This window comes from Octopus sinensis, linkage group LG2, assembly GCF_006345805.1.
Source record: "Octopus sinensis linkage group LG2, ASM634580v1, whole genome shotgun sequence".
Classification (NCBI taxonomy): domain Eukaryota; kingdom Metazoa; phylum Mollusca; class Cephalopoda; order Octopoda; family Octopodidae; genus Octopus; species Octopus sinensis.
This window is the reverse complement of record NC_042998.1, coordinates 31,165,472-31,189,491: the sequence shown is the minus strand read 5'-3', so window position 1 is coordinate 31,189,491 and position 24,020 is coordinate 31,165,472. Positions and strand designations below refer to the sequence as shown.

Sequence of the window (24,020 nt, the reverse complement as noted above, 5' to 3'; positions counted from 1 at the left end):
TCAACTGAGCAAAACTTCGCTTCTTTCGATGGAGAGTATATCATCTAAGTTCTCGAGATTTTTTCCCCGTTTTGTAAAGTTTGAAAAAACCAGTTTCTTGACTGTCTTCTAGTCTACCATTTCAGTTTTGTTGTTTGTCCTGGATGTACAACTGCTTTGAGTTCAGTCAGTATTTTGCACAGCCTTTGATCCTTGTTGTACAAAGATTTCTTGAATACCATCATCATGATTAAACTTAGGCCTCATCCCAATGTCTTTCAAATTAATATTAGTATTTTGTTCTTCAGTAGTTTTTTGGTGGCTCAGCATCAACTTCATCTATCTTTTTTCACATTGCAATTCAATTAACATCATCTCCATCACCTTCTACAGTGATACCAGTTTCATCTGGACGGTCGAGTCTGATGAGAAATTTAATTATGGAACCTACATTTCGCCTTTCTTCTGTTTCTTTTTTTTTCAAAATGCTGCATTGCTGTCCATAATTCACTACATCTCAAATTATATCAGTGATAACGTAAATTTATATGAATAAAACCAAATAGAGTATAGACCAACTTAAAAAATAATCAACTTCCTGAATATCATCGACACACTGTTTAATCCAGTAGCACACAATAGTACTTTATTAACAATATTATACTGTATATTACACAATATTAACACACAATACATGTTTACTGATGATAAATTTCAATTTTAAGGAAATTTTAATAGCTATTATACATTATTAAAGTCTATAATATTTATACTGCATTTTTATTAATGCCAGTGACCCTCACTGGCTCCCGTGCCAGTGGCATGTAAAAAGCTTTCACTACACTCTCAGAGTGGTTTGTGTTAGGAAGGGCATCCAGCTGTAAAAACATTGCCAGATCAGATTGGAGTCTGGTACAGCGCACTGGCTTGCCAGACCTCTGTCAAACCATCCAACCCATGCCAGCATGGAAAGCGGACTTTAAACAATGATGATAATGATGATGATATATTAATACAAATAAACCTGGGGCGGACTGCCCTCCCTACTAATCATCATAGAAATTACCATGGATTTTTATGCAATACCTTGGGAAAGTTTCTTTTGTCTTAGACTTAGTGTGGCCAAGGCCTTGTGAGTGAAATTTGATTGGTAAAACTGTATGGAAATTCATGAGAGGGACTATTCCTGTTCTTTGGTGGTAGACTTAAATTGTTGAATGATTTAACATGAATAACTTGTTTTTGGGTGTCTTTAGCAGAGGGTCTGTTGCAAGCATTGAGGCCAAGTCTTTTGACTGAGGATGACATTCTCTTTTCTTCCCACCAGTCTTGAAGATCTGGTGCTAAACAACAAAAACCATTGTAATTGTTTGATTATAGGAATTTTTTTTTTTTTTGAAATAAGGCTATCAAATATCACATCTCACTAAATGCATCCATGAGTATCGGAAAACAACAATTAAGAGGTAGTGACAGCTGTATTAGAATATTTTATTGATTAATGAACTAGAACAGCAAAACTCAATAGATATTTCTGATCATGTAAAGAAAAATGAAAGAAAAAAATTTTGTTCAATTATTTCCATGGAGTTGAAGATCATACTTAGTAGATGAGAGTAGAATATTGTATTACATACTAGATGGTCAAAAGTATGCTTTTACTGTTATGACATAGTTGAGTAGCTCTAAGTCTACACTAGATTTAGCAAAGTTTAATCTGAGGTCTAGCAATATTAAGCAAAGCATCATTCAGTCAGTATTCTAATGAGGGTAAGTAATCCTATCTTTGTTACTGGTGGTTTAACTTCATCATCATCATCATTTAACATCTGTTGTCCATTCTGGCACCGGTGGGATGGTTTGACCAGGGCTGGCAAGCTGGAAGGCTGCATCAGATTCCATTTTGTTTTGGAATAGTTTCTATGGCTGGATGTCCTTCCTAACGCTAGCCACTCTGGGAGTGTAATGGGTGCTTTTATGTGCCACTGGCATGGGTGCCATTTGCATAACACTGGTAAAACCACAACTGCAGTTTTACTTGGCCTGATGGGTCTTCTCAAGCACAGCATAATGCCAAATGGACTTGGTCATTACCTCTATGAGGCTCAATGCTTAAAGCACAGCATAATGTCAAATGGTCTTGGTCCTTGCCTCCATGGGGCCCAATGCCTGATTTTATGTGCCGCAGGCAAAAGTGCCATTTGTGGTATCTGCCATTGCTGCAATTTTACTTGACTTGATGGGTCTTCTTCTCAAGAACAACATAATGCCAAAGGTCTCGATCATTGCCTCTGTGGGGCCCAACATTTGAAAGGAACTTAACCACTTTGCCTCCATGAGGCTCAACGCTCAAAAGGTGCTTATTATGTGCCACCAGCATGTGTGCCGGTTACGTGATACCAGTGTCAGCCAACTTTTCACAATATTTCCATGCAATAAAAAAAAAGACATATTACTACACGTTCTTTAAAAGGAGGATATAATTGATTAAATGTACTCTGGTATGAGATACTCTTATATCATCAATTCCATCAAAATGAAAGACAAAGGGTGAGCTTAATTTGAACTCGGAACATAAAGTACAGCACCTAAATACAACTTATTTTGTGTAACGCAATTCAGCCAACACACTCCTGCTTTTCATATACATGCATGAATGTACCCATCATTACATGCATGTATGCCTATTATATATACGTGTATGGCTTTATAGTAACCACATGATTTCAGGTTGGTCCCATTGTGTGGTACCTTGAGCAAATGTTTTCTACTATAGTTCTAGGCTGACCAAAGCCCAGTGAGTGGGTTTGTTTGAGAGTGTTATAAACCCATACTTGAATATCAAAGTTTAAAAGGTTTTAATTGACTAAAAATACAGCAATATACAATACAAAGATTGCTAAATTGTAAGCAAAACCAAACTTCAACGAAATAACATTTTAATGCAGTGAGTTGCTACATTCTAGACTAACTAAAATCAACGCTGAACACGTCGTCTGCAAACAGAATAGAACTCCGTGCAATCGCACTGCAGGCATATAACAGCAATTGAGACAATCAAAATCACATGATCAAAACTAAAATCATATTTTTCCCCGCTAAAGAAACACAAGCAATTAACCACAAAATGCAAAATACAAACATAACCATGAGCCAATCACAACAATGTAATAGTGAGGCTTTTCATAAGCGTAACACATCATCAATCATAAATTTAACCTATCAGGGACTTTTTTTTGTTCTGGATGAACGCTAGTGCAAAGTAGTTTGAGGTTCTGGTTCTTGAGCTGGTGTAGGTGGGACAGAATCGATCATGGTATCTGGAAAACCACCATGGCATTCATGCACTTGAGTAGGATCGGTGTCAGCAACATTAGTTTGATCCTTACTTAACTGATACTCCTCAGTCATTTTGCCAGTAGAGGCTAAATCTCTAATAAACACAGTACTTTCACGACCATCTGGGTACTGTACCCTCCCATGGTTAGGGTTAATTTGAACCAATTGGGCTTCATTTACTAATGGATCATACTTATTGCATACATGTCGTTTAACAAATACTTTGTCAGGTCCTTGCATTAACCAAGTAGGAACAGAAACACCACAGATAGAACGTCTAGGAATTTTAAAGAATCTCTCATGCGGGGTCTAATTAGTTACTGTGCATAATAATGAATGTTGCGAATATAAAACTTCTGGAAGCATGACTTCCCATTGAGAAACTGGTAAATTTCTGCTACGTAAGGCCAATTTAATGGAATTCCATATTACTCCATTATACCTTTCACATTGAGCATTTCCACGAGGATTGTACACAGTAGAATGAGTAATTGCTATACCCCTATCATACAGAAATTGTTTAAGTTCTTTGGATACAAAACATTTAGCATTATCACTATAAATAACAGCAGGAAATCCGAAAAGATTAAACAAAACCTTCAAATTACTAATAACAGAATGAACACTAGTATCAGTTCATGGAAAAATAAACGAAAAACATGAATACTCATCCACAACAGTTAAAAAATAATGGTTTTTTGACACTGAAGGTAGGGGTCCTTTAAAATCAACACTCAATCTTTCAAAAGCTTGAGTAGATTTAATTACTGATGAAACAGAAGTTTTAGTTAAGCGAGGCTTCACCTCAGTGGCCCGGGAACAAAATTTGCTTAGGGGGTGCAAACTCAGTTCCAAAATTTGGCACTACTGGAGAAGTGTGGATCCAAGTTCTGGGAGTGTGCATGTCACAAATTTGGGCATGCGAGCACGTTGTTCGTAAGTAGTCGATTTTGGCACACAGGTAGACGAGACGCGCACTACTTGCTGTAAATGGTGGGTGGGCTATCCATCTAATACAAGAAGAAAATTGCAGATAAATTGAATAAAAACATGAAAAATAACAAAATGATATTTCATTGAAAAGTAAACCATTCTGAAAGTTCAGAATGTTTTCAAAACATTCATCTCCATCTTTTCCCATATTTTATTAAGGGTTAGGGGAGATGAATGTTTTTTTCAGTATTCAATGATTATTCTTTCACTTTTATACTCAATTACCTTGCAAGATAAAAACCCCTCAACTGGGAGTGGGGATTAATATTGAGGATGTGTAACTTTTTGTCAGTTGAGAGCCATAGCAAAAGTATATTCCTAACATTACTGTCATATGAAGGGTAATATTCTAGTTCTACTCATATTTGAAAGGATATTTATTTATTTAGCATAAAAGATATATGATTAAATTCAGATGAAATTTAAGGAACATTTAAGAAAAACTCCTCATAACATTTACTGATCTTAGCAATCTGTGTACTCTAATAAGTGCTAGTAATGTACCAGTGTTAAATCTTTAGTATTCTGTCACATGTAATGCATATTTATTCACTTGGATGGTTTGACTGAGGAATTGAGCGTGGTCGATGCCAGTCCCTCCAGACTGGCTCCTGTGCCAGTGGTACATAAAACGTACCATACAAATGTGGTCAATGCCAGTGCCACTTGACTGGCCCTCATGCCAGTGGCACGTAAAAAGCACCGCTACACTCTCAGGGTGGTTGGCGTTAGGAAGGGCATCCAGCTGTACAAATCTTGCCAGATCAAATTGGAACCTAGTGTAGCCTTCTGGCTTGCTAGTCCTCAGTCAAACCATCCAACTCATGCCAGCATGGAAAGCAGGCATTAAATGATGATTATGATGAATGTTTTGAATTAATTAGGCGTTATCTCAGAGCTTTGAGATTTCACTAATGTAATTGTTTATTTTTAGAATGTCATTGTAGAGTAGGTTAGATATGGCCAGTTTGAACATCAAAATGAGAAGAGTATTTTGGCCAGATATGGTCAATTTAAATACTAAAAGGTTAATTCAAGTAACTTTAACATCTTCCTTGAAAATAAAAAGATATCAAAAAGAATTTTGACCATATGCTGTTCTAATATAGATATTGATTTCTTACTTAGGCAAATGTGGGGTGGTTAGTATTGTTGTTACATTAATCCCAATATTTAGTTTATCACTTCTGGAAGGATGTAAGGACAAGTTGACTTTGGTGGGATTTTAACTCTGAATGTAAAGAGCTGTAACTAAATATCACAAGACATTTTTGTCTCATATTCTAATGTTTCTGCAAGATAACAAGATTTGCAAATAATTGATATATTTTGTATTGGAAAGGTGGTGAGTTGGCAGAATCATTAGCATGCTGGGTGAAATGCTTAGTAGCATTTCATTCATCTTTATGCTCTGAGTTCAAATTCAGTTAGGGTCAACTTTGCCTTTCATTCTTTTGGGGTTGATGAAATAAATACCAGTTGAACACTGGGATTGATTCAATTTATTTAGCCTCTTCACCAAACTTGCTGGCCTTATGCCAAAATTGAAACTGATATATATATTGAAAGGAGATTTTTTAATGAAACATTATCTTCCACTTGATCCAACTCAATGTGAATTATTCAGAATAAATAGTATGAGTTCAAATCCTGCCAAGGTCAACTTGGCTTTTTATCCAGCTGGAGTTGATAAAATAAAGTACCTCTCAGTTACAGAAATTGATTTAGTTTACTAAGCCCATTCCCCAAGTTTCTGACCTTGCACATTAGTTAAAAACTTCTTCAGAATAAAATATGTTGCTTTACATATTAATTATTCAGAGTAATACCAGTGCTCTCTAGATTTTCCATCTATTTATCCTATCCCTTGACTGTGTGAGCATTCACTAATGTTGCTGTCCACTCTATGATATTACAAGCCCATCTTGTTTTTGGCTCACCTTGTTTTTGTCCACTTTCCACTATGGCTTGCAGGATTGTCTTTGTTAGGTTTGAACTTCTTATGACATGGCCATACCGTTTCTGTTTTCCTGTCTTTACAATTATCAGTAGATAGCTGTGTGGTCCAACAGCCTGGTTTATTCTCATCCTCACTTCATTATTCGTCATGTGTTCTGTGTATGGGATACCTAACAGCCTTCTGTATCTCATCTCCATTACACTTGCCATTTTTTCCCAGTTCTGTTGTTATTGTCCTTGCAGGTCTATAGAAAGATGGAAATCACAAGTCAATGCATCAGTCTGAATTTTGTGCAAAGCCTATTATTTCTATCTTTCCAGATTGGCCTGCATTTTGCAAGCACCATCATTTCCTGTGAGAGGATTTTTGGTCTTGATCCTTCATTAGAGATGATAGTTCTTAGCTGTTTGAACTTGCTGATGGCTTCTGATGTTTGTCCATTCGCAGTGATGTCATTTGTCGTGCTTTCTGTGTTATTGTCGAATTGGATTTTGGTTTCCTCTGCATTTGTTTCCATACTGTATGCTTTTGAAGTACTATGTAGATGTTTCACCAAGTTTTCTAGCTCTGTTTTTATGTCTGCCAAGGCAATAGTATCCAATACTCACTTGTACCTTCATGGTCTTTGAATGCATTTGATGTGATGCTTTTCAAGAAGATTTTGAAGAGGGTAGACAAGAATAGACATCCTTAACATACACCTACAGTTTTCCAACTAAATATGCTAAAAGCTTAATACACTTCATTTTCTTTTTTACTACAACCAACAAGGAATACCATAGCATAACCACTCACCCTGTTGCCAAATTTGTCTTAGATCATACCGTACATCTTCAAATTTGAAGGGCACATTGGGTAATGTAGTCTTGGATAAATAGGCAAAATGATCATGATTGGAACATCTTATGTGATAGGTATTCTTGATAAAAGCTGACCTAGCTAATCAACAAATATCTTACTATAAGTAGTTCTCTCACAAATACGTAGCAACAATGAATTTTAGGAGTAGATTGAAATCATACCAGTGAGATACCATCTGTGGAAAAGTTGAGTATTCTTATATAGTAGAACATGCATAGATGGAAAATTTATACAGGTGAAAGTGGATGAAAGCTAACATTATTTAAATAAAGCCATACTGGAAAGTATGGAAAATAAAAACAAATGAATGTAATCTCTCATGAGATAATGCTGTCAGTAAATCTAATATCAGCTTCAGTCCCACATAAACACAAATATCTTTTCTGAATGATATGTAAATGTTTACCTCAGTAGCATACTTGATATGATTGGGGTCCCTTTTATATGATGAATTCAAGGAGTGAAATTTTGATTTTTGTAGATGAAACACAGCTATGTTGCTGAAGCATTGGCAGATGAAGATCTAAAAACAGCCAAATTCCTAAAGCCTAAGAACTATGTACTTACTAAAGTAAAGGTACTTTGAATGATCATCCACCACAATAATATAATGTTCCCTCTTTGCACTTAGGGTTTTACTGATGTCATAATTTATTGATTGATTGCTTCAGAGGATGCAGTGTGACTAAATGGTTGAAAAATTTATTTTGCAGCTATGAGGTCCCACATTTGATCTCCCAATGTGCCATTTTGGGCAAGTATCTTTTGCTATAGTTTTGCTTGATACAACTTTTTGAGTAAAATTAGATGTATAGAAATGTGTTGGATGGATTGTTTCTGTAATGTTCAGTCTTGTCACATATGTCACTCTGATTCTACCTGAGAATATATTAGAGCTACACGTGTGTAAGGAATATTCAGTCACTTTTATGCTAACTTAATATGTCATTCAGTTCATTGAATAATTGAACACAGTTTCAAAACTGACTGAGAGACTCATTTACTTCATTTTGGAGGAATAAAATTAAAATCTCATTAGATATACTGAAAATATTTTCATAATGCCAAACAGAAATGTTAATTTCAAATTAAATATTGTTGCTGCACTTGGTCAGCCCTGACAAAGCAGATCTTTGATCAAAGTCATTCAGGCCTTAACTGTCTAGGTTTTGGATATCAATGGTTACATTGCCTAGAGCATCTGTAATGTTTTTGTAAGAGAATTATGGGAGATTTGGTTGCTATATCTTATAAGTCATTTGACTGCACAGACTCACTTGCTGGTTTGTCAAGTTGATGTATATTTTTGATCTGCAGAACATTTGGTAAAGTTTTGTTTGGAAGAAAATAGTGAAATATCTAGTTAGCTTTAAATACATTTTAATATTCCTAGGATCCAATGGCAATGAAAAGCAAAATTAGCGGAGTATTGGAAAACATGCTGATTTCAAATACTGCGAAAGTCAGCTTTGGCAGTACTTATTTTATCAACCTTCCATAGTTGATTAAATAAAAACTAGCCAAATAGTCAGTTTAATATAATTAAATATACCCTCTCACTAGATCAGTAACTTATTTTGAGGATCCAGAACTACAAAGAATAATCAAAAGTTTTTAGGTTTTTATTTTCACATACAAACAGAAATACAAGAAGTTCAGTGTTTGGGGATTTAATTCTTCACAATCACCATCATCATATGTCTGTTTTCCATGCTGGCATGAGTTGGATGGTTTGATAGTAGCTGCCCAGGCTCCAGTCATTTGTTTTGGCATGGTTTCAATGGCTAGATGCCCTTCCTAATGCTAACCACTCTACTGAGTGTACTAGGTGCTTTGTATGTGGTACTGGCATGAATGCTTTTATGTGACACTGGCATTTGTGCTATTTATGAGGCACCAACACAAATGCTTTTTATGAAGTACTGACACATGCCATAAAGAACCCATTTGTATGCATGGATGGCCAGAGTTTTATTTAACTTGACATGTCTTTTGAAGTACAGTAAATTACCAGAAGTCATCTCCTCATTGGAGCCCAATATCTGGAGATCCTTTCTCACTGCTTCATCCTATGTCTTCCTGGGTCTATCTCTTCTACAGCTTCCATCTACAATTAGAGATCAGCACTTCCATATGCATCATGTGACCATACCAGTGCAATCTTCTCTTTTACATGCATCATCTGATGCCTTTTGTACCAATTTTTCTCTTTATACACTGTCATATATCCATAATAACACTAACCATACAGTGGAACATGCTGGCTCCATCTCTTTCAAATTTTTGCAGGTTCTCTGTAATCATAGCCCAAGTTTCACTGTCATGCAGCATAGCTGTTCACACATGGGCATCATACAATCTGCCTTTCACTTTGAGGGCGAGGCTCTTTGTTACAACAAAGGTAGGAGCTCTCTGAATTTTGCCCAGCCTGTTCTTATTCTAGCAACTACAGTTTCAGAACATTTTCCTCCACTGATAACTTGGTTACCTAGGTAAGGGAAACCATCTACTACTTCTAAGGACCTTAACCTTCGGACATTTGAGGAAGTTGATTCTCTGTTCATTCTTAGTGTTTATATTACCCACACATCTGCTACATACAAAGATTACTTTCTCTATTAACTTTCTTGTGATATCACTGCACCTCTTATTTACACCATATGGAATTTCTATCAACACCTTTCAAGGTACACTGTATGGAATTTCTACCAACCCCTTTTTGACATATTGAGCAGGACCATCTCTCTCTGAAGGGGTATGTGATTTGTCTGTTTTCCTACTTACTAGGACTTTGGTGTTTGCTAAATTAACTCTTGGATTCTAAACCTTGCTTCCACACCTGAAATCTTCTCTCAAGTTCTGGTAGGGATTTATCTATATAAACAAGGTCATTAGCATAGAGGAGCTTCTAAGGGCAGCCAATCTTGAATCCCTCTGTTATAACCTGGATTACTATGATAAACAAGAGGAGCCTGAGAACTGATCATTAGAGAACTCTTTCTTGTACACTAAATTCATTGCTATACTCATTACTGGCCTTCACCTTACAGCATCCATGTATATGAGTTTTGCAGCTCCCACCAACCATTCATCAATCCCTAGCCTTTACATTGACCACCAAATGAGGTAGTGAGGGGTCCTGTGAAAGGCTTTCTCCTAGTTAACAAAAGCCAAGTACAAAGATTTTTTCTTGGCTAATATTTAGCAGCTTGCCTTTCATAATGGTATTTCCATGCCTCTTTCTTTGTAGAATTACTAACTGCAAGTGAACCCTCATCCATGTGCATACACTTCTCTTGTACTGCATCACAATTTTCTCACACACTGTCTTGCAATCTGAAACATCTTGAGCTACTAGTCTTCATTCCACAGAACATTGGTAAACTTCTTCCTTTCTTCTTCCCTGGATAAATATACTTATCTCCTAGCCTCCCTTCTAGCTATCTGATATAGTACCCTGTTACTGCTACTCTCTCTGTTCTTCCAGGCCCATTCCTTTGCTCTGATGGCCCTGTCTATTTCCCTGTTCCACCACCATTTCACCTTAAGTCTGGAGAGGAGTTTGCACCAGTTGCAAATTTGGTGGCCCTCATTAAGTCATCCCATGAGAACCTCCAGGTATCCTCTATATTATATACTAGTATCCCCTTCTCATCAAATGCTTCACTGAATATGTCTCTAAATCTCTGACTACTCTGAGGCTACTTGAGCTTCCAGATCTTGCTTTTCCAGACTGATTTACTTCATGGACCCCTTCTAGCCCTGAAACTGAAGTCACTAACAACTCTTCACTTGGGAAGGATTTTGCATTAATAATTAACTACCTTTCTTGCTTTTCTGGTGAGAATGTAGTCAATCTGGCTTGTGTGATCACCAGTTTTATAAGTGAACAGATGATTGGTTGGTTAACTGAAGTTAACATTACAGATCTTGAGGTCATTTGCATCACAGGACTCCAGCAGTCTAGATTCCCCCTCATTTTGAGATTTGACTCCTTAGTCCTTGTGCACCCCATGGAAGCCATCCAGATGCTGCCCAATATATCCATTGAGGTCATCAGCCATGTCTTTGTCATTTGTTCACAAGATAGTCTGCAAAAAGGTTTCATAAAATTAATCTTTCTGTTCATCTGGCAGCCCCAGTTGAGGAGTGTAAACAGAAATAGTAGTTACTGTCTCACTTTGCAAAACTAGTCTAAGCTTAAGTATCCTATCACACACTTTGACTTCCTTAATTGCCTTATTGACCCTTTTCTTAGCAAGAAGTATACCCATACCATCATCACTATTATCTAGCCAGATGATTTTATACTTATGTTCTTTGCCTATGAGGAATGTGGCTGAAATGCCTATCCATCTTACTCCTTGAATGTAGCTTGTATCTACACACTTCATTCCAGCATTGGGACACTCTCACTAGATGTACCTACATTGAGTGTGCAATTCTAAAGGTGAGGAAGAGGATTCTGCATCTGGAAAAGTTTGCATGGATGTTTGCCAGATATAAGTTCATATAAGTTATCTTGCATTTAATTTACAGCCATACTTTCACTTCACATCTCTACCAGAAGAGGATGTGGTATGCTCCATTGCTTCTACAATGTCAGAATAGATAAAATAGTGCTGATAAATAATCTCACTTGCCATGTCTACCGGAAAAGGAGCATACGGTAAACACCATTGTTTGTACAAGATAAGATAGATAGATAAATAAACTAGAGCCAATAATTAGTCCACCTTAACATATTCCTGATGCTAAAAATGAAAGTTCTTACATGTAAAATGATAGCATGAGAGGGCACAATAAAAATCTAACAAAATAGCATGAGAGGGCATAAATGTTATATTTGATTGATCTTCAAAAATAGAGTTTAAATGGAATATTGTAAAATATATTTTCTGGTCTAGTGCATGCAATCCTTTTATATTTGAATAAGACAGGTTTCCACACAGTTTCTGTTTAGCAAGTTCAACTTGTAAGGAATTTGTGAACCTGAACCTTTTAACAGTAGACATCTACATTGTATCTTTGACTCCTTGATGCTTTAAGGTAGCCTTAAAAAAATATTTCTCTAATGTTAACATTAATATTGAATAAATGAATCATTAGAATTAACAAACATCTTAACATATGTTACCAACTTTTCATCAATATCAGGAATTTTATCAGTACAATATATAAAGCTAATAGTGTTTGCGATTCACTCAATTAACATTACAGATCAAAGTTTAAATCTATAAAATGCAATGATTGTCACATACTGAAATGTCTGCTTCAGATTTTCATCAATTTTAAAACAAACAGTGTTGAATTACAGTTTTTTATTCCTCTCTTTTCTTTTCCGGGAATGTAGAAGAGGTGTGTAGGATGTAAATGTGTAGGTTTGGAAAAGATATGTGGGTTGGAAAAAAGCATTGACCTGTATCATTTTTGTTCTAACATTTCATGTATTTCATGTTTGATTTATCAATATATAATGACTCCTGCACCATAAAATTAAAGCTTTAAAAAATGCAATCCTACTAAAATTGTTATTGTACATAGAAGCAGGAATGATGGTCTCATACTAATTATTTTATAGTGCTTAAATTTGTCACTCTGCATTCTGAGTTTCTACTCTAATGGAACAAAATTAGTCTTTATTCTATTATTCTTCTGTGATTCATAAAATAAATACAAGCAGTAATTTGGTTGACTCCACTATTCTCAACAAACAAGATGCATTTTGTGTGTGGTTTAGTGATTTAATGGCTAGGATATTTGGCTTATGATGATAAGATTGTGAGTTTGATCCTTGGTGGTGCATTGTGTTCTTGAGCAAGACACTTTATTTCACTTTGCTTCAGTCCACTCAGTGAGTAAAAAAACCAGTTGCACTTATAATTCAAACAGTCAGCCTTTTCACATTCTGTGTTACACAGACTCTCCCTGAGAACTACGCCCATCTGTGGGATGGTCAGCCACTTGCATATTAATTTCATGAGCAGGCTGTTCCATTGATCAGTTCAACTGGAACACTTGTTGTAATTAATAGTATGTCAGTTATGAAATATTCATTATTTAGTACAAATGCAGAGAAATAGATCATTCAATTTCTTATGAATGCAAATTCTCTTACAGTTAGTTTGAGATATTTTGTCAAATTCTTCCGATGTTAAATGTTCTATTCTTGGTCAAATATTCTCTCTGATAATGATAATTTTGTTCATTGAAAATAAAATATTAACCTGATTAGCTTGATATGTTTGTTTTTAAAGTTTATGAAGCATATTTTCATTGATGAAATAACTTTTCTTCTAAAGGTAAATTGGTCCAATTGCTGACTCTTTTGGCATGTTTTGTTACTTCCAGTCTTTGCTCAATTTCATAGTGGATGGCTTAATAAAATCTGGGTTCTGTGACAACTTGGGAAAGTGTCTTCTACTATAGCATCAGACTGACTAAAGCCTTATAAGTAGAGTTGGTAGATAGAAATTGAAAGAAGACTGTTCTGTGTGTGTTTGTGGTTTGTGTGTATGCCTGTATTTGTGTGTATGCATGTATTTGTGTGTATGCGTGTTTGTGTGTGTGTGTGTGTGCGTGCGTGCGTGTGCATGTATGTGTTTGTTCCTACACCACTGCTTGACAATTGGTGTTGGCTTGTTTACATCCCCTTAACTTAGCAGTTCAGCAAAAAAGGCCAATAGAATAAGTACTAGCATTGATTTGCTTAACTAAATCCTTCAAGGCAGTGCCCCAGCATGGTTGCAATACAATGAACAAAGCAGGTAAAAGATAAATGATAATAGAATGGGTGAATAAAATACAGAGAAAAAAAACATCCAATCTTATTCCCATTTCTATGCTTTGACTTATATCTGTTTCTCTAACTTTCATACTTATGTTGGAAACCATTCATTTTATTAACCCTTTCATTACCAACCCGGCTGAAACCAGCTCTGAGTACAAATGTCTTGTTTTCATAAGTTTTGAATTAAAATTTTTCACCAAACTAACACTAGCTCAATGATAGCTAAGTTATTTTACTAAATTCTTTGTTATATTTGAAGTAATTGAAAGAAACACAGAGCATCTCAAAATAAATACAGTAATGAAAGGGTTAAACTTTCCACTTGAAGAGTTTATGACAGCATGTATTTGCATAGTGGCTCCATGAATACTTCACATACTGAGCAGATTTCTCTAAGTACTCAATATTAAACTACCAGTAGGCACTAGAATAGCGAGGGTGGTAGGGGTATACCCCCCCCTGTAGCGGCACTTTTCATCCTGTTGTAGGCTATTACTGTAGGCAATGTGTTTTTGTAGGGTCCAGGGGTGGCAAATGGAAGGGCTGCCCCGGGCGGCACACACTCTAGCTACGCTAGTGCCAAGGTTGCTCCAGGTGGCACACACTCTAGCTATGCTAGTGCTAGTAGGTATTACTTATTCCAGATAATTGAACTGCATTTTATGTGCAATAAGCTCATGCTCACCTGATATGCCCCACAGGTAACAGATACTAAACAAATTATAAGATTAAGTAACATATTCACCAAGACAAATGCTTTTGATGAGATTGCTTTCTGAAAGCTAAATCAGTGACTCTAAAAGATATGTGCGACTGCTGGAAGGTAGAATTTTAGCTTTTATTTGTGCCAAGTGGTCAGAAAATGGAATTGCTAAACAGAATCACCAAATTTTTTGTTTTAATGTCTAGGTATTCTGTTTGGCAACCAGAGGAAATTTTATTTCAATGCAATATATCCATGTGGATATTACTGGCTAAATAATTAAGAGCTTCTGTTACTCTAGCAGATCTTAATAAACTTTCTTCTCCTCTTCCTCTCCTATGACTATCTGACTATGCTGATGATCTTGCAGATGTTTATGTATTCATATACGTAAATTATTAACAAGTGAAACTAATTAGTACATAGGTAATCGTTTTTTATTTTGTATATTTCATTTATCTTGTTTATTTATACGCTTTGGGTTTTTGCTGATTTTTTTTCTTGAGAACACACTATCCATGGAAAATGCCGATTTTGACGTCTATATCTAACATACAGGCTGTCCAATTTTAGTGGTCAATCTTCTAAATTTTGTATGTAAAAAAAATTTTTAATCTTCGGACTTTTTAAAATATGCTAGGCCACTGGTTTTAATTAATATCAATTTCTACCCTTATTTAATTTTATATTTATATATATATGTATATATATTTATATGTATATATGTTTGTGTGTATATCTATGTATATGTGTGTATATACCTATATATATGTACATGTGTGTGTAATTCTTTCATAACTCTGAGTGGACTTTGGACTGAGAGAAATTACTAAGTCATTGAAAAAAACTCTCTCAAGACTATATATATATATATATATATATATATATATATATATGAAATATTAAAATGAGGGATTATTAATTCAGGCAAAATACATCATGAGCTCTCTGTTGGCACTCAAAGCTAACAATATTGCTTAGATTGGTAAAGAACTCTGTGTTCTTATTTCTGGGTATGAGGTTATAGTTCATCACCATTCTATATTGTAAATCCATGGTTGCACTCCAGTCAAACTGGTTTTTACGACAAAGTATAAATAATGGTTATCTATTTTTCCTTTATTAGAGTAAATTAGGCTTACAGCTGTTTCTAGTAGTCATTATAGGTATGTTACTGATAGGTTTACTCGATTGTTCTATTGATCAGCTGAGAATAATTGAACAATCTAAAGATTAATACTACTTTTGTTATGGCTCTGATGAAAGTAGCATTAATTTTTTTAGGTTGTTTCTCAACTGATCAATAGACCAATTAAGTTAATCTATCAGTAACATACCTATAATGACTACTGGAAACTGCTGTAAGCCTAACTTACTGTAATAAAGGAAAAACATGTAATGACCATTATTTATACCTTGTCTTATGTATGTGTATGTATATCATCATCATTCAACGTCTACCTCCATGCTGGCGCGCGCGCGCACACACACACACACACACACACGTATGTGTGTGTGTATATATATATATATATATACATGATAGAAATTAGGTAGTAGTAACCAACAAGACTACTTGCAAGGAAATGCAAATAATGAGTGGTATCCCACAGGGTGCTGTCTTGGGGCCACAGCTATTGATAGTGGCCCTCTCAGACATGCCCTCAGCTGCTGAGATAATTACCTGTGATATCTATGCAGACAATACAAAATTTTCTTAGAGGACACAGAACCCAGATGTTGTGCACCTGCAACAGGAGTTGGACATGATATACAGGTGGGCTGAGGACAGTAACATACTTGAAAATTCCAAGCTTTGTGCTACTGTACTTCTCTAGCCTTCACATGTCCTCTGCATTTAGTGCCTATATCTCAATACCATGAAGCATAGCTATATTTATAGAATCATTTAAATCCTGGTACTTATTCTGTTGAACTTTTTTACTGAATCACTAAGTTACTGGGGCATAAACAAACCAACATACACAGCAAAATGTATTTAGTGTAGCATAAGAGATAGTGCAGCAGCTGTTGTGGTTGCAAACAAAACTAAACTATGTACACCTACACCACGAGACCACCACAAATAATAGACTTAGGATGGCCAACTTTTCTGTCATGTGGACCATCACACCATTTCTACTGATAAATATCAGAGGCTTCCCATAAAACAGCAAGCACAAAACTGCATACCTGAGGAATCTTTCTGCTTCAATCAAGCAATGCCATGGAGCATAGCAATGCTTAGATAAGCATCATATAATATATCTTTTACTCTGAATGATAGGCCTTTTGTTGTCGAGAGGTAATTACTTTCTGAACCTTCTCCATTCTACTCTCATTCTAGCTGCTAGAGTATAGTACCTATTCTAAAGTCGGTACACCATGTCCCTGCATTTTGTAAGAGGTGAGTAAAAAGTTTGGCAATAGAAAGGGTATCCAGCTGAAAAATATTGTCAGAAAAAATGTCTGGCTCTTTTCTACATGTTGTAGAAAGAAGGAAAATGAAACATTTTTTTTCATAGTCTTGCAACAATTCCAGGTGGTCATGGAAAATTGATAACAAACTGTCTTCCTACTTTAGTAAATTAACACAAAGGATTGAGCTAACAAAGGAGACTCTGCTTGTGTTCCACCTTCAAACCATATCAGCCAAATTCCTCCAAATCACAGTATTATAGTGGCTTGATGTACTTTGGATAATATAGACACTCCCTAGAAAAATGGAATGGCTAAGGTTGAAATGTCTTTAATCACAGACCTGCTCAGTCAGAGATATCCTGGTACTAAACAACAACAACAATGAAACAAAGGATTGAACTGCTCAATCAGGGCAACTTAAAAAGATGTAATAAGAAAACAAGTTTTTTCTGATAGTTTGATATAATTTATTTTCAATTAATATTGAAATATTTCAGAGTAGATGTTTGAAATATATACTACTATTCATATTTCAATGCTTTAACAAATTTCTTTTCATTATTTTTTTCCATTATGTATTTTAAATTGCTATTTCCCACTATATTTTGGACAGACAAATCTTTTTCCTAATTAGAATACCATTAGTACTTTTGCAATCTTATCTACATTTAGTACATTCACAACTGCATATTTCTGGATAATACATGACAGTTTCTATGTTATCTGGTGGACAGAGAACCGTAACTGATCTCATTTTTGTTGCTTTCGCTTGACAGCATTCACAATTATTGTGGAACATCTCATCAGTGACTACATCTGGTTTAGTGCTCATCAAAATTACTCCAGATGTACTTTCAGCACAATGCCCTCCACACTGAGTTACCCTCACCTTTTGAATTGCAGTACAGGTTCCATTTGTAAGGTACTTGAAATCAACTTTCACTTGGCATTTGTTTTCTGGAAGGAAAGGAACAGAATTTATTATAAACATTAAAAAAAAAAACCCTCTTGTCATTATTTCAGATATAAAAATGTTGGAAGATTATATTGTTATGACTTATATATCTTATAAAAATATTCTCCTCTTATTTATGTGGGTATAATTTATTTTGTGTGTACAGTAAGACATGTGACTACTACTGTATAAGTTATCATTATCCTGTCAGTTTCTGGTATAGCAGTTAGTTGACCACTGTACTTAGCAGTATTGCTAGTTATGATATACAGAGGATATGTCAAGGAAAATTAAGATAAACACCAATATAAATATTTGGTTCCTATGTCCATTTCACTATTGCAGTTATTTGGAACTCAGTATTGGATGTTCCAAGTGTATTTGGATGCCTAGCTGCAATGGATCGTCAGGAGAACACTTTATCGTATTCTGTTACAGAGATCTAATATCTGAAGTCAGACACATGATGAGATAATTTATAAGTATTTAGCAAAGGGAGGAGAAAAAAAGCAAGTAGTGGATAGAAAATTAAAGAAGACAAAATAACACAGTAATAAACAGGATAAAATGTACCAGTATATTAGTAAATAAATAAAATATAAAAATGCATACATGCATGCACACATACGTAGTATACACACGCACAACATTTGCATAGGTCTCTACTTCAGAGTAAAAGGCAAACTGGATGATGCCTGTGTGCAAACAACCATGCTATATGGCAGTGAAACATGGGCTGTAACTGCTGAAGACATGCGTAGGCTTGAAAGAAATGAAGCTAGTGTGCTTCACTGGATGTACAATGTCAGTGTGCATGTACGACAGAGTAAGTGTTTTGAGAGAAAAGTTGGGCATAAAAGGCATCAGATGTGGTGTGCAAGAGAGACAACTGTGCTGGTATGGTCATGGATGCGTATAGATGAAAACAGCTGTGTGAAGAAGTGCTGATCTCTAACGGTGGAGGGAACCTGTGGAAGAGGTAGAACCAGGGAGATTCAAGAAATCATGGGATGAGGTGATGAAGCATGATCTTTGAACATTAGGCCTCACAGAGACAATGATAAGTGACTGGGACCTTCAGCGATATGCCATTTCTTTAGAAGACCTGTCAAGCCAAGTGAAATCGTAGTCGAGGCCGATACTGGTGTCATGTAACCGGCACCCTTGTTAGGGGCACGTAAAAAGCACCCATTACACTTTTGGAGGGGTTGGTGTTAGGGAGGGCGTCCAGCCTTAGAGACCATGCCAAATCAGAGTGTTCCTGGTGTAGCCCTGCAGCTTACCAGTTTCAGTCAAACTGTCTAACTTATGCTAGCATGAAAAGCAGATGTTAAATGATGATGGTGAAAATGATTTCAAGTGAAGATCAGTACGAAAGTAACTGAAAATTAACGAAAAAAATATATGCATTAAGACGGATAGGTAAAGGAAGAAAAGATAAAAAAAAAAACAAGCAGAATGTGTACAGAAGGAGTTTAAGGAAGGAAAGGAGTTAAAAGGAATGTATTGTGATGGTCAGTATTTTAATTCTGTTCTTGAGGATGACATCTGGATTTGGAAAAGTGTAACAGGATTGTGACTCCATGCTAAGTTGGTAATACCTAGCAGATAAATGAAAAGATAAGCAACATAGGGGTTAAAGGTGACTAAATATAAACAAGTCATTTAGAACAGATGTCTAAGTTCAACAGGACACTGATACAGATACATTCTCACAATGTACAACCTCACATACACACAAAACCCAGTCATTCCCATCTCACTCATTATCCTGTATTGACCCTCCTCCAGGGAGGGTCTGAGTTAAGGTGGCATGAAGTTGGTTGGGCTTGTGTTGCATCAATCCATGCAGTGCCAGTAGAAAACCAAAGGAGGGGAAGAGAGAAAGGAGACAACACCTCTACAGACCAGAGGTTGGTGGGTGTATACTTATGTAAGTTTATTTATACATTACAGGAAGAAAACTTGCAGTTTGATCCACTAAACTTATCCAATATTTCCTAAGTCCATGTATTTTGCTTAATCTACATATATATAGCTGAAGTTGTCTGTCTGTGTGTGTGGCAGGTTTGGTAGCCTTCAACTAACACTATCTCCTCAGAGACCCTGCGGTGCAAGTTAACCAAAATTGAAAGTATGATAGAAGAAGGCTTGCTCTTCATTCCGTAGAAGAAAAAAATTCAAATTGGACCATGTTAAGACCAAAAATTATTTACATCAAAAAGGTGGGTTTTTTTCTATGAAAATCCTTATTTTTTACAATTTTTTGACTGCCGTGTAGCCATTTTTCGGTATATTTCTACCAGAGAAATGTTTACTTAAAGAGAATAACAAGCTACATAATGCAAAATTTTTACTTTTCAAAAATTCCAATTCTAAATGGTCAAAAAGAAAACAAACCCGAGCAACGCTGGGCTATACTGCTAGTTTTTCAATAAAATTGGATCTAAATAAATTGATAATGGAGTCTAAAAGATTTTTACCTGATCTCAGTTTGCACACTGGACAGCATGGGTTAATTTCTGGGAAAAATAACTCTTCATCCTAGATAAAAGGAATAAAAAGAATGATTTATATGATTCTGTTGCTTTGAATATATTTATTTTGCAAGGAAATTGATAGTATTCATTTGTTGTATGTTATAAGTATATGATGTGATTGTTGGTTATTAGAATGGAGTAAGTTGTGCAGAAAATAAAAGAAACTGAAATAGGATATCCAAATGGGTGACATGTCTGAGTGTAAGCTTGATTCCATTTACTTCAAACTAACTCTTATTATGTTACATTAATGATTGATATAGACACCTGGCTCTCTCTATCTCTTTCTTTCTCTTAATTTTTAGATCCTCCAGTGTTGTCAACATGGTGGGCAATGAGCCTTTTCTAAACACCCTAATTATTAGCTTTCTTCTTAGTTCCACTTGGGCTGATTTTCATTGCTATCACGTCCCAGAATATATTGCGTCACATTTTTCTTAGTCTTCCACTCAAGTCTTATTCTTTCTTCCAGTGTCTACTCCATCACAATGGTACCATATCTTTTATGTGGCTAGTTGGTGTTAGTGATGATACTGTGTGTATCAGACATAGTAGTAGAATGGGGATTATGTTATCATTATTTAAATTTTGAAAACATCTGATGCATAAATTAAGATATTCTCCAATTCACATTTAAATATCAGAATATTAAACATAAACATTTTTGTTTAAGAGATTTGGTGATGTTTAGGAATATTTTTTTGTTCAACTTTATTAAAGAACTTTACCAAATTATTTTATGATTCAGTTAATATGGTTTAATAAATAAGTCACAAATCAGGTATGTATAGTAAAGAAACTTAAATTACCTTTGAACTTTTTTCTTTAATTTCTAATAATGAATCTCAGCCACTTATATCCAATTAAGTTTTAGTAACCTAATCTATTTGTAATAATGGGGTACAAGTCAGCCTTGATTGAGCAGGTTTATGATAAAAGGTATTCTGACCATGATCATCCTGCTTATTTTCTATTAGTTAGAATGTATCTAGGATGGCATTATTCAGTGTATCTTCACTATTTCTTTTTTATAAAGCAGTAGGGGGTGATATGAGAGAGATTTGGCTGCTATTTCTCACAAGTTGAATGGGCTATTTAAAACGCTTGTAGTTAGTTTGATAAATATTCTTACATTTCATTTAAAGTTCTGAAGTCATTGAATTAATATTTTGTAAAAAATAAATTGCTGTATTTTTGGGACCAAAAGTTGTAATGAATTTTTCCTATAACTATAGCTCATTGGTTTAACTTAGAAAATTTATTAGCTTTAATGACTAAACATTGTTGTTTTGAAAGACAGGAGTTTTGAAATACCTACTTCTTGTTAGCTGGTTAGTGTTGGAAATGTGCTTCTAAAAATCAATCAGTGGAAAATTCATGCAATATCAAAGACTGTATTGTTGTGAACTTTGTGCACAACTGAAAGTGGAATAAATCCTTTGATGAATCATATAAAATCCTTTCTGCTGTAGGTCTGAAAATTTGATGAGGGGGGTTACTTAATTACATTGACCCCAGTACTCATACTTACTTTATTGATCCTGAAAGGGTGCAAAGCAAAGTTGATCTTGGTGGAATTTGAACTCAGAACATATAAAATGTCTAATTTAGTTCATTCTTTTGAGTGCAGACTGAATCACTGTAAACAAATACACTTTATAAAACAATTGTGCAGATATTCAGTGACAAATGTGGAAGGTTTTTCTAAGCTCCTATTTGCTTTCCGTAAAGCTTCCTATAACGGAATTTAAATACTGGCAGTTTTGTAAAGATTCATCTTTGAAAGAAATGAAAGTTCAGCTGAAAAATATCTTTACATTCTTGTACAGGCTCCCAGCTGCAGAAGAGGCTTTGTAATACAAATGTCTTGTTTTCAAAAGTTCTGAATTAAAATCTTCCACCAAACCTTAGTCACAATTTATGTTCCTAACACTAGCTTAATGATAACTAAGTTATTTTACTAAATTATTTGTTATATTTAAAATTAATAGAAAGAAACACAGAGCATCTCAACAGAAATATGGTAACAAAAGAGTTAAGGAGAAAATAAACAGCAGAAGACATGAGGGAGGGAGACCTCAATATGGTCACTCTATATGCTAGAAATAATAGCCTAAATTTCCTTCAATCCACACCCTTCCAACTGCTTCTAATGTGCATCTGCCCAAATGTAGAGGTGTGTATAACTCTTTTGATGTCAATCCATCTGAAACCGCCTCTGACTCTGTAGTACAAATGTCTTTCAAAAGGTTTGAATTAAAATCTTCCACCAAACCTTAGTCACAATTTATGTTTCTAGCACTAGCTTAATAACTAAGTAAAATTTTTTGTTGTATTTAAAATTAATTGAAAGAAACACAGCATCTCAAAAGAAATATGGTAACAAAAGGGTTAAAGTGCTGTTACAGCCATCTCCTTGAAGCTGGAATATGAAAAAGTTGATTAAATGTATAGTAATGATATATCAAAATTAAAATACTCTGAGACAGTTATAACTGCCTCTCCTAAAAATCTCTCAAACCTTCTGGAATGCAATGTAAGTGTTCAACACTTATACGATTTGCTAAAAGGCCTAATTTAATGACACAATAATTACCCATCCATGTGCAACAACTGAGTATCTTTGCTTTTCATAGTCTGTAATAGTTTAAAGTTATCTTTAAAAAAGTTTTCACATATTTTAGTTCCTGATGGCTTATGTACAACAAACGGGACAATTTTTGCTGTTACCAAGGTATTGAAATATTTTTAAGCAATTGCATTTTAGACACAGAAATAAATAATACTTACACTATTACACTCAGGGATTTCACATTTTCTTTGACATTCTACATGGCCACCAATACATTCACATGTATAACACTCACGTTCTGGATCAATCCATATTTCATTCTCCTAAAAGGAAAAGGTTGGTAAAAAAATTAACTTTGTGAATTTTTGCAATAAGAACTTTTTGTATTTATATAGGGTGCAGCAGATAGGTTGCCCCGATTTCAAAAGTTAATAATTTGAAATCAGGGCAACCTTTCTGCTGCACACTGTATATATCATATATATATATATATATGCCGTTAAAAAGTAAAAGCTAGAGATTCTCAATATAGAAAACACATAGTAGAGCTCAAATGATTTGAACCTAAACTCTGAAATCTTTATTGAGGACTAGGTCCAATGGTAAAGAGTGGCTATAAAAGAAATCTAGGTGAGCTAATGATGCAAATAAACACGACTAGGCTTGATTTATGCATTTACACATATAGATAAGTACACACACACAAATTCTAGTTGGTTGAAAGTTTCCCAGTGGGTCAGCATGTAGCATGAATTGATTATCACTGTTTTCTCATTTTCTCCTTTTTCTTTTTACTTTTATTTATATTTACTTCTCTCCTCTGATGAAGTTCTGCGATTCAAATTGGTATAATTAATTACTTACAATGATAACTGCTATTATTATTATTGTGGTGGTTAAGCCTGGG

At 35.1% G+C, this 24,020-nt stretch overlaps 1 protein-coding gene across 1 annotated transcript in view; it reads right to left on the bottom strand.

Moving 5' to 3' along the window:
- Positions 1 to 17,604: 17,604 nt before the first annotated feature.
- The window catches only part of LOC115224399 (mucin-19-like), a 212,505-nt gene continuing 206,089 nt past the window's right edge, over positions 17,605 to 24,020 (bottom strand). Inside the window, exons 58-60 of the mRNA XM_036512075.1 lie at positions 23,332 to 23,436; positions 20,485 to 20,545; positions 17,605 to 18,003 (exon numbers count right to left, since the gene is read on the bottom strand). Of these exons, the coding sequence (XP_036367968.1) occupies positions 17,705 to 18,003; positions 20,485 to 20,545; positions 23,332 to 23,436 (465 nt within the window). The 3' untranslated portion in view covers positions 17,605 to 17,704. The remainder of the gene's footprint in view (positions 18,004 to 20,484; positions 20,546 to 23,331; positions 23,437 to 24,020) is intronic.